The sequence below is a fragment of the Chelonoidis abingdonii genome, chromosome 4 (genome assembly GCF_003597395.2).
Source record: "Chelonoidis abingdonii isolate Lonesome George chromosome 4, CheloAbing_2.0, whole genome shotgun sequence".
NCBI classification, from domain to species: domain Eukaryota; kingdom Metazoa; phylum Chordata; order Testudines; family Testudinidae; genus Chelonoidis; species Chelonoidis abingdonii.
In genome coordinates, this window is record NC_133772.1 from 8,877,317 (window position 1) to 8,889,230 (window position 11,914).

The 11,914-nt window shown below is 50.4% G+C and overlaps 1 protein-coding gene across 2 annotated transcripts in view; it reads left to right on the plus strand.

Annotated features, from left to right (window-relative positions):
* Positions 1-1,007: 1,007 nt before the first annotated feature.
* The window catches only part of SYT6 (synaptotagmin 6), a 92,778-nt gene continuing 81,871 nt past the window's right edge, over positions 1,008-11,914 (plus strand). The window contains exon 1 of one of the 2 annotated variants that reach the window (XM_075064811.1): positions 1,008-1,555. In XM_075064811.1, the coding sequence (XP_074920912.1) occupies positions 1,402-1,555 (154 nt within the window). In that variant the 5' untranslated portion in view covers positions 1,008-1,401. The remainder of the gene's footprint in view (positions 1,556-11,914) is intronic. The other variant, XM_032766623.2, reaches the window with a different exon arrangement.

Genomic DNA, 11,914 nt, shown 5'->3' on the forward strand with positions numbered 1-11,914 from the left:
TGCACGTGTTACAGGATCTTGAGGCCTTGGCTACACAACAAGCTGCATTGTTTTAACTAACGGTGTGATTTTTAACTGATTTTAGTTAATCTGAAGCAAACCAATGTGGACACTCTTATTTCAGATTAAACCAAGTATATTGCAGTTTAAGTATTTAAGAATTATTCCACCCTAGCTATGCTAGGCAACCCATGTTGGTCCATCTGCAGTGCCATTTGGCAAAACAGTGCCAGTTTATTCTGTGCCCCCAGGAGTGGGCGTTGAAGGCCCGGATAGTTGGCTACAGCGTGTCTTTTAGTTTGCTCTGTGTGAGGAAACACAGCTGCAAAGGTGCCTGCCGCTTTGTGTGAGCATTTGCGGAGCCCTGAGCTGAGGCTTACATCGTGGTGTTGCTCGGAAAGCTGCAGCAAGTGATTATTGGACAGGACAAGTGCAGTGGCATGGATCCCGACACACTTCCTATTCCGCTGTGAGATGGACTCTTAGCACAGCAGCCAGCTTAACTCTGCTTTTCTCTCCAGCACCTTCATTTATATTTGCACTAGCTGCTCCTCTCCAGAAGCAACAAGAAATGATTCCACTGAGGATAATTGTAATTACCCCATTATGTGATCTGCTTCTTTGCTCATGCCTTACAAATGTGTTTTCTATTAAACAGAGTAGCTCTGTCATGCTGCATGACCTATCTGTTCAACTGCAATAGGCACCCAAAAGTGACACCATCATACATTAAAAAAATCATCTAATTACACAACATAACAACGGCTGCACTCCCTATCACTGTCCATAGCCTGGTACATTAGCACTGGCACAAGCCAGTAAATAAAACCTGTTTCTTTCTGTGTATTGCTCTCTGCAATTGGAAGCAGTGTGTAGCACACTCCCTGCTTTCCGCTATTTTTGGTGACAAGCTGTTCCTGGCTGGAAGATTCCAACGCTCATTTTTCTGCACAGAAGCTCTTAGGCTTGGATTTGAGCTATGCACCTGGGCAGGGGAAATATCTCCTCACATGCTGAGAAAGAAAGTGGAGCAAGTAAGAGGTTAAAAAAAATGCTCTGGGCTGCAGCTTTAAAATGTAACATGGAAGGCATCAAACTGAATTTGGTAGGAGGTTCCTTGTCTGGCACGCGCCTTGGCAGCACAGAGCTATCTGATCTCAGAGGCAATCAGACAATCAGACCCTGGCTGGATTGCAGGAAGCTGCCCTCCAGCAGTCAAGTCCTAACTCTGAGAAGGACTCAGATCCCTGACGTCTCAGGGACAGTGTGCAGCCAGACACAGCACAGGAGCATCAGGGGGCAGAGTGGGTGGTGGTGTGTTTCTGGAGATAAATACATTCTTTCCCTAGTTTGGTTTTCCTAGACAGTCAGCTAGGGGGAGTGAAGGATGCAGTTTGGGAGATGAGTGCCGCCAAGGAGGACAGCCGGTGTCAGAAAGCAGTTCGGATCGTCACCGACCTGTGCCGGAAGAAAAGCCTGCCCAGCCTGGATTTGGACACCTGCAGGGGGTTCCTCCTCCTGCCTTCAGACCAGAGCCTGAGTATCTCGGAGCCAGGTACAGTAATCCCTGCCCTGCAGGGCTGAGCTCTTCCCGTAGGTAAGAGAGCTACTGCATACCAAGAGCCAAGGCAGACTGGGATAGGAGGTGACTTCTCCAAAGGAACTGGAGTTGGCACAGATGTGTAGCTAGCAGCACTGATAATCCCCTTGCCAGGAGCTGAGGGGCTGGGTCTCTGTCCAAAATTTATCTCCATCTCTGTGTATATGTTGCCATTGACCCCCATCCCATAGTTCTGCTGTCATGTTTTGTCTGGAAATTCCAAGTAACCTGTTGCAAGTTGGAAGTTCTGGAGCTAGCAGCTGCAAGGACAGCTAGAGTGGGACTTGAGAGAGAGGGGATGTTAACCAATGCAGATAACAGCGGGACAATCCTGCTGCAGAGAAGTCTTGTCTGTTAAAGTTTCTGTGAAAGTCCCATGTTGTACTGACAGGTTAGATACCTGTAGTAAACACAGCAGTGGTTTCAATGACCAGAGTAGCCTGAAGTGTTTGTCCATATCTCCATTTAAGGACAGGAAGGGCTTGAATCGATTTGTTTAACTAATAAGGCGTTTAATAGACTTTTCTGTATCTGTTTGCTAGCAAAAGCAAATGCAGTTGTAGTTTCACATCTGTCCCCAGTTCTTCCTTGCCACCCGGCTAACACTAGAGGGACACACAAGCATTTCAGAGACTAACTGAGCTTGGGCGCTGCAGCAGCAAAGGGGTATTTCACCCTTTATGTGAGGTTAATTTCCTGCATCTCTCTGCCTATCAGCTGGTTATTCCAGGGGCTTCTAGATTAAATGAATCCTTGCACCCCACCTCCGCAGTTGGGGGAGATCAACCAGGCAACCTCTTTTAAGGTTATAACACCATATTTTAGCACTATCCTTTTTTGGAATGCGGCAGGTTGCCCACAAAGTGCAGAATCTGTATTCAGCAATATCTGTCAGCAGCTGAGAGTCTTTTAACATCTTTAAAGAGAACATTCTGCCATCACCAGTACTCAGCCTGCGCAGATTGTGTTAGGCAGTTCTCACAGACTTCTTGGGCCAGATTCATTCAGTCCAGTGGCGTGATCCCTGGGAGGGGTAAGTATTTTGCTACATTGTTTCTTGTTCTTTTAAACAATTCATCTTATTTAAAAGCATCACTATTGTTATTATTTAACACTTACATGGTGGTGGTGCCTGGGTCCCCATTGCTTCCCAGAGCATCTCAAATCCTGCCAGCCTTGCAGGCTGGTCCTGGTGCTGTGCTCAGAACAGGCTGGCAAGGCAGTTGTTGTAGCCTTTGTAACGGGGCCTTTTGTGTTCAACACAGCCCATGCAAGGCACCAGTGTACATGGCAGTGGAGAGTCGCGTGCTATCGCCTGTCTCCCACTTTGCATGGGTGCACAGTGCACGCCATGTGTAATAGCTCTGCCAGATATCATGTCTGTCTACATCTTTCTGCTGCCCACAGCACTACACTGTTAGCATGCCAGTCGGAACTGATGTCTCTATTTCACTGCTCCTTATTGGAGTTTCTGCGTATTTGTAGAGCATAGTATTAGGGATTGTTGGCTTAAAACAAGCCCAAGGCTAAACCAGCACTGAAGGGGTGAAGAGAGTCTGTTAGGAGGTGGACAGGGTAACATTTCCCTTGTTTTGGCCATAAGTGGAATTACTGGAGTCTCACCCAGCCTGTGACACTTGTGGTGTCTCCAGGCAGAGCGGCATTGGGAAGTCCTAGAGAATGCTATTCCCACAAGCATTTCCACACCCAGGAGCCCTGGTTCAGAGACTGTTAGCGTGTGGACAGTTCTCTAACTCCACCTGGCACTTGGGACCCTTTGAGATTAGCCCAGCATTAATTTTCTCAATTTGAGCTGCAAACTCTGAGGACTGGTACTGGTCTCTACCAAGAGAGGGCCTGTATCCCCTGCCGGAGCAGGGCAGCATAGAGCTAATGGATCCTTCTGCCCAAGGGAAGGTAACACATCTGTGTCCCCAGGGCAGTGCAATGAGTGGGCTTAGGGCTCTCGGACTTGGCTCTCAACAGTAGGAGATGCTGGGGTGGGTGTGTACAGAAGAAGGGAACCCTGCAGAGGCTGCAGGAGGATGGTGCCACCACCTTCCACTCAGCTGCTCCTGCTCCACTTCTCACTGCAGTCAGCACACTCCCCATGTGCATAGGAGCAGAGTTTGTGCTGGTTCTGTGCTCTGCACTGGGCTGATCCTATCTGCGCATCTTAAGCAAGGCAGCCATGCTGCATTGGAGTCTCTATCCATTATGTGTGTGTGTCTGTCTGTTGGTCGACCTACTGTCATTTTGGGCTACATACCTGTATGTTAATTCTAGTCACTAATGTTACAGTGGCTCATAGCTACCTGGTGTTTATCCATCAGCCATTTAAAACCCCATTGGTCCACACACACACAGGGAAAACTGCAGGCAGTTTTTCCTTGCAGTGGCCTGTCCCATTTTAACCATTTGCAGCATTATACCCTTTGGAGGGGAGGGATAGCTCAGTGGTTTGAGCATTGGCCTGCTAAACCCAGGGTTGTGAGTTCAATCTTTGAGAGGGCCACTTAGGGATTTGGGGCAAAAATCTGTTTGGGGATTGGCCCTGCTTTGAGCAGGGGGTTGGACTAGATGACCTTCTCAGGTCCCTTCCAATGCTGATATTCTGTGATTCAGAACTCTGTCAGATAATCACTGCAGTGTTCTTAGCTCAGAGTGGAGCTACATCCTGTATGTGAACCTGGCTATGGGAAAGGATCATGCTGAGCAGATTGAAACATAAGCAGAGGGCATGTTAATAGCTGCTTCCACTGCTCTGCTTGCTGGTCCCTGTGTGGGGCAAGCCAGGGCCATGTGTATGCCTTCTGAGCACACTGATCAGTGCCCAGCTCAGCTGGTAGTGCTAATTCTAGAATGTCTGACTGCAGAACTTCTCTAGCCCAGTAAACAAGCATATTTGCATATTGAACTGAGTACAAGCAGCTGCAATCTGTCTGGGGCCTTCACTTGCATAAGAAACTTCTCCCAACTACTATTATTTACTATTTGTGGTATGCCTCAGTGCCTCTCTGAACTGTCATAGCTGCCTGCTACGCATTTTGCGTTAGAGACCTATGCTAAGCAAATCTGTTGGCAGCCACCTGGAATATTGGCTCAGATCTAGTCACATCTCCTGCATGAGGATGGAGCACAAGACAAAAGGGTCCAGGGGTGGGCAATGAAAATGCTGTGTGCAGGGAGAGTGCTGTATGAGGAGATGCTGAAAGAAGAGATTGTGCAGGTCAGAAGGAAGATGAATGGGGGGCCATTAGTGAGGTGTTTACACTAAAGAATGGTGTAGAGGAGGTAAACTGGGCCCTTCTGTTTACTCTTTCTCATTATGCAAGGACAAGGAACACCCAAGGAAAAGATAACATTTGATGGAACGACGTATGTTTTTACACAATATTTAACAATCTCCTGTGGAACTCCCCACTGCAAGGTGTCACTGAAGCCAAGGGTTTGGGAAGATTAAAAATGGATTAGACATTTATATGGGTAATGAGAAAATCCAGTTCCATTAAAGAGGATCAAATGTTTATAGGGGACATTAACCTTCCTAATTCGAGGCACTAACGGATGAGGGGTTAGGGACACGCTGCCGCATAATGGGCTATTCCATTAGTGGTGCTGGCTGCTGTTGGAGGGAGGATACTGAGCTAACCAGATGCCCAGTTGGACTTTTGGGTTCTAGATGCTCTTGTTTACATGTTGCACTTGGAACACACAGCCCCTCTCTGGTGTACGTCCCATGAACTTAGGTATTTAGCCCATCACTGACTTGGGGAATGATAGTTCTGCTTATTCTGCACCACATAGGGTGACCAGATGACAAAGGTGAAATATCAGGATGCGGGGGGAGCGCAAAAAAAAGCTGCCAGAAGACCCTCCCTGCACCAGCTCGCCTCGTCTCCACCTCCCCCTGTACAGGAAGGTGCCCAGCTGGTGCAATCCTGCCCACTCAGACAGCAGCATTTCAGGAAGGCAGCAGCTCTGCCCTGCAGCACAGAGCACCTGGGATTAGGAAGTGAGTGGCTGGGGCGTGCTCAGCCTGTGGCCACTGTGACCCCAGCGAGTTGCCCTGCGCATGGGATGAGTCTGTCCCCAGGTACAAGAACGGCCTGTAGCGCCGACCCGCCCGCGGCCTGCCCCTGCGCTGCGGCCCTGGGGGCTTCTGGGCAGGGCACACGGTATGCGCAACAGCTGGGCAAAGGGGCCGGGGGACACGGGAGCCCTCAATGAACTGGGGCCGCCAGCCGCCCCAGGGGAGGGGGTCGGTGGGCGGCAGGTCTGCCCCTCAGGCATGGGGTCTGGACGCGGTACTGGTGGCCTGACCAGGAGCCCCGTGGCTTCTCCCACCTTCACGTGGCTCGGGACGCTGGACGAACAAGCAATTTTGTCCTCCCCAAATCCCCTCCCACCCCCTCCCTCCAGCGCTTGCGCCGCCATACAGCTGATCAGCACAAGCCTGGGAGGGAGGAGGAATGCGGTGTGCTTGGGGAAGAGGTGGGGCCAGGGCAGGGATTTGGGGAGGGATCCAATGGGGCAGTGAAGGGGTGGGGATGGGGCGGGGCCAGGGCAGGGATTTGGGGAGAGATTCAATGGGAGAAGGAGGGGGCAGAGTAGGGGCACGGGGGGGTGGGATGCGAGCCCCTCTCGGGTCCACCTGTGCACCGGAGCAGAGGGAAAAATTGCTTGTTTGTCCAGTGTCCTGACAGAACATCGGTCGGGACGCGGGACAAACAAGCAAATATTGGGACAGTCCTGATAAAATCAGTATGTCCAGTCACCCTAGCACCACATAGGGTCATCCAGCACAGAACAGACTGAGCCAGACAATCTTGTGTGAAGAGTCAGATCCAAGCCCCAAGCAAAAGCCTGCAGATTGTATGGTAAAGACGATAAAGCCTTGTGTATAATTATAACGGTTGATGCAGTAAAGGGAAGGCAGCAGCTGCAGGACTTTTATTTTGCATTATCTGTTGCCACCGAGGCAAGACTGACTCTTTCTCTAATCACAACATCTCTGGAGCCATTTCTCTATCAGAGTCTGATAGTTTGGGTCAATCTGTTAACCAGGGAATAAATCAAGCAGTGTGTGCAGTTTCTGGATCTGTTTATGTATCAGACTTTGATTTGCTGAGTGCCCATCACTGATGTTTAACTGCGGTCTGCACCTTTTGCGTAGACTCGAGAAAGAAAACTAAACTAACGCTACAAGGCTAGGAGCCATGGCTGTTCTGCATGGCTGCTCCTGTTTGTCACCAGACCTGTAGGAAACAGTGGATTTTGGGACGGGCTTTCATAAGCCAATGGAGAGCAGTGTGTGCTGGACAAAACTGCAGTTACACAGCAAATGGCCAGCCTATACTAACCCTGTTCAACGGCTGCTGGTTTCCCTGGTCAGTGTCTAGAACTGTGAAGGCATAAACCTTTGCCAAACAGCTCATGAGCTGGAATAAAATCGAGGATAAGCTGAGCAGGTTTTTATGCAGAGATCCTTTGCTAAAGTGCTTTGAGGGGTGTGCAAAAGGTGCTACAGTATATAAAAACAGATGCTGTTCCATTGTATGCACTTAGGGTTATATATCAGCTACTTCTCCCCTAGTCAAAGTGCACAGGTAAATGCAGCTGCAGCGTGTTCCCAGTCTATTCTGCAGTGTTGTTTACACAGCAAAGGCGTGCTGCAGGCTGAGGCTGGTTAATACTGCAAACAGATCATTAAGTCAGCTAGAAAAATCAGTGATCTGAATGGGAATTTAGCAGGGGAGAGCATCACTTTGCTTTGCCTGCCTCAAATCCCCCCTGCAGCTCCATCTGGAAATCCTGCTTCCCTTCAAATCTGAAGCTGTTGTGCAGTGGTGCTGTGAGCTGTTAAACAGCTCATTTTGCTCCACCCCAGGGGTAGCTGCATTTAATGCTGGCAGAAGTGAACTCTGAAATATCAGTTCATCTTTATCATGACACTTGGATACTGCAGTAATAGGCACCTTAGCTGATGGATAGATGGGTTACCTATCTCACTGTGGCAGTGTGAGGCTCAAAGTTAGCAGAGCACTTTTTGATACTGGGGAACAGGCCCCAGAGAAGTGCAGAATATCGATAGTTGTTTGTTTGTATGGCTCTGGAGTCAGGATTGATGCCCGTTGTGCTGGGTGCTGGACAGGTGTGCAGTGAGAGAGTCCCCATACTGAAAAGCGTACTGAGAATTGTGCCCTCTCCACAAGACTGGAAGTGACAATGTTTAATAGAAACAGAAGAGCAAATGCAGTGTGGTGATGTTTTACTTCTGCCCATCGTCACACTGGCTGAGCTGGGGATCTGGGAAGCCATAGCAGGTCTGCCAGCTAAGACAGCAACTCTCCAGGCTCTGCCATACCGATGCCTGAAGTGCCCTTTATTATGATTGTTTGTTTGTATTAGTCGTGTCTAGGAGTCGTGCGTCTCCAGAGCTGGCTGGAAGCTCCCTGTCAGTAAGAGGGCAGGAGAGCTAAGCCCGGGGTGCATTTCTCATCAGGTGAGTGGCTGTTGGCTAAAGCTTCCTCATGTCTGCCATGGAGTGCAGCTTTCCATGGGGAAGGGTGTCTCATTCCTGGCCTGATTCCTCTGTGCCGCAGCGAAATGGATTGTCCAGCCAAGAGAAAGGGAGGGTTCTAGGGGCGCTTTGCTGCAGGCGGGTGTGCCTTATATTGTAGAAGCACAATGCCCTGGCTTCCTCTGGGCTGGTGTCTCGCAGTGTCGTGAGCGCTGACCAGTCAGCACTCACTCCCACTGTGACATTGCTCCCTGAAGTGCCCTCCTGCAGAGGGCCATGCGCACAAGCAGGATGGCCCTGGGATGAGGCGGATTTGGAGGCTGTTCTGTGGGCACCTGCGTCAATACAGTATCTCACACCCAGGCTGCTCCCATCTGCGGCTCCAACGTGCTTCTAGTCAGATTCCCCATGACATGGCTGGTGTGAAGTGTGACATGCCGCTCACCACACATGCAAAGCCCATCACAGGAGAGCAGATGTGCCATGCAGCAGGCAGGCTGCATAGCTCTCCACAAAGCCTGTCAATGGCCAGCTGAACTGCAGCCAGGCATGAGCGTGTGGGACTGGGGGTACATTTCACCCAGGGGGGCACTTGCCTTCCCCCCCCCAAGCTTCCTCTGGGAACTGCTCTCCCAGGGTTTGTCTGCAGGAGACATGCACCCCTGGTTTGCCTGGCCTTTAGGTGCCCTCTCGTGCTTTGTGTGACAGAGCCAGGGGCCGGCCAGCCTCCCTACTCTGTCCCTCCAGCTTTATGCTGCTTTCATGCCATTCACCCCAGGGAGTGACAGAGCTCTGCTGGCATTAGACTGGAGAAATGCAGCTGGGACTGGTCCCCAGGTTTTTTACCTAGGGGCCATGCTGTGAGCCCCCTGGGGTCCCACTGCTGGGGACGGGGGCATGCATGGGGGCGCATGTAGTTCGTGATGCTGTGGCTCCATTGTGTAGCCTGATCCGATGACATGTTTGGGGTGTGTTGGCTTGTGTCAAGAGCAGGCAGTGTTGGGTGCTGTTACATTAAATCGAAATCCCCCTCTGTAAGCTACACCCTCTGTTTGCCTTTCACAGTGTCACAACCAGAGCTGGAAAAGACCTGCCTGTGCCACACCAGTGCCACCCACCCCAGACATCTAGGATTGCTCAGTCGCCTGCTTTCTTGCCAGTAAAAGCAGCTGTGCACTGGTGTCTGATGCATTTGGTGCAGCAGCTCCCACAGCAACCTGGGGACACTGGTTGGTTAGAATACCAGCTGCTGAATGTAGATTGTGTACCTGCCCCAAGGCAGCTAACGAGCCCCTCCTGGGGGGTTGGTGTGTGCAGAAATGGCCCTGCCACAATGCAGTCTGAGCAGTGCTCCAGAATTGGTCTGTGGGAAATCAGGGTCCCTTGCCCTCTCATTGCTCTCAGCAGCTGAGCAAGCTGCTCTTGGACTGACAGGTAGATTCTGTGCTGACAATAAGATTTTATTGATTTATGATTTATTACTACATCCCTTTTTGCAACCTAGACGCATCGCATGATGCTGTAGTGCGACAATAAACCAGTAGTGGGCCTGATCCTGTGTGGTGCTGCGCACCTGCAGTTTAGCATCTTTCAGGAGCTCTGCAGTGCCCTGAGGTGCTGCCCCTTAGTGGCAGAGACTCAGGTTGTAAAACCCCAGTTGTTATATCTGTCTGTCTCTTAGTCACTGTGGACAATACCACCATCCTGCCTGGTGTTCAGGCCTGTAACCTGGGCAGCATCTTCGACTCAGACCTCTCTGGATCCTCACCTCCAGGTTATGTCTAAATCTTGCTGATTCTTCCTGCATAGACACAGCCTTTCCTATCCACCCTCCTAGCCAAAACTCTTGTCATCATCTTGCATCTTCTCTGGCCTTGACAAATGTGCCCTGACACCTTTCCTAACCATCAGAATGCTGCTGCAAAGGCCATTTTCCTAGCCTGTCACTTTGGCCACATCACCCCTCTTTTGTTATCCCTCCACTGGCTCCTCCTCCTCTGTCACATCGCTGCTGTCTTCCCTTGCGAGGTTTTTCACTGCCTATTCCCACCCTACTGATCTCTCCAGACCTGGGCTCCCACCTCCTACCATGCTGGCAGCCTCCGTCACCCACCTGTTCAATAACATTCAAGTAAGCACCTTTGTGCTTTCTCTCATGCTGTCCCCCACCACCTCCCGTAAACACCGGCAAAACTAAGGAATTCCTTCAAAGCACCCCTTAAAACCCTCTTTGGAGTGACGCATTGATACCACTGCCTGTCATGCTGACTAATACTGTGTCCCTGATCCGTTGTGCTCCCCCGTCAGGCTGTGGCTTGTTTGATACTTAGATTGTTTTGTTCAGTGTTTGTACAGCACTGAGCACAACTGGGGCCTGCTCCATAGCTGGGCTTCAGGACACCACAATAACAACAACTCTACTTCTCTGTCAGCATTTCTCAAGGGCCAGGGCTCAGGTACTCAGAGGGGAGAATCACAGTGAGCTCTCTCCAAAAGAAACTCCAACTCCTTCCTTTAGTGAATCTCTCCTGTCTGGTGCCTGGAGGCAGCAGGTCTGACCTGAGGGAAGAGCAGAATTCAGCTAGTAATCTGACCAATGTGTTTGAAATTTCCCAGTCTGTGAAGTTGGTGGGTGCAGACTTGGGTCTTTTTGCTTGGTGGCTGACACTCTGGAGGTACCACTGGCTTTATTGCCTGGAGACAGAAAATTCCTTCTGTAAAATGAGCAGAAGCCCTTGGGGGAGAAGAGCACAGGAATCAGTATAGTTAGAGTCAAAAGTGCAAAGTGAAATCCAGTGATGGATCACACCCCCAGCAGTGGCCAAAGACAAATGCCCTGGAGCTGTGGGGTAGACCCAAGTGCCCAGGTTCTGGGCCACTGCTTAGAGATACTGCAGCATTGTGTGACATCTGAGAGACTGGGCAAAAGCCAGTGTGTGAGAGAGTGTGTGTGTGGGGAGGGGGGAGGAATCTCTTGAGAAGCAGGAATCTGCAGTGGCAGGTTCTCAGTTCATTTAACTGAACCATCCATCAGAAGGAAAAGACCTACTTAGTCCACAGCCATCCTACCCGTCCCAGGGGCCAGTGGAGAACTCAGAGTCCTCATTGTCAGCTGTACAACTTATTATTTTTTTGTGGCATGAAAATGAGCTCCTCTGGCTGGCCGCGGACAATGAGTTTCCTTCAGAGTCTGACAGAAATCAGCTGGTCTGCAGAATTAGGCTGCCCTCGGGGCTGAATTAAGTTACTGACTCACTCCTAATGTCCTGGGGGAGCAAGGCCCAGAGCCCTGGGGCATTCTGGCAGCAGGGCCATCCACTGGAAGGCAGGGTAACCAATTAGTCATGGGCAGACAATCTGAATGGATGTGGTGGGTCAGAAGGGGTCTGAGAGACAAGCGAGACATTGAGAGTGTCTGTCCAAGGCGGGATGACAACTATAAAATGGATCCAATACTGGACAGAGACTCAGTGGAATAAAATGGGAAATAGGTATTATGCTAGTGACTTAGAGGCTGGCAGGAGGGTGTTCCTGTGGGAAAAACATTGTCTGGTGGTTAGAGAGCTGAGACTCCTGGGTTCTGTGTCAGGCTGTGAGAGGGAATCTGGTGTAATGGTTAGAGAAGCTGGCTGTGTCATAGCTTCCTACTCAGATTTGAACCTTAGAGTTCAGAAACTAAGATGCTAGCATGAAACCTCCAAGCTTAATTACCAGCTTGGATCTGATAGCGCTGCCACCAGCCAAAAATTCCAGTGTTTGGCTCACTCTGGTCTCCCCAAAACCTTCCCTGG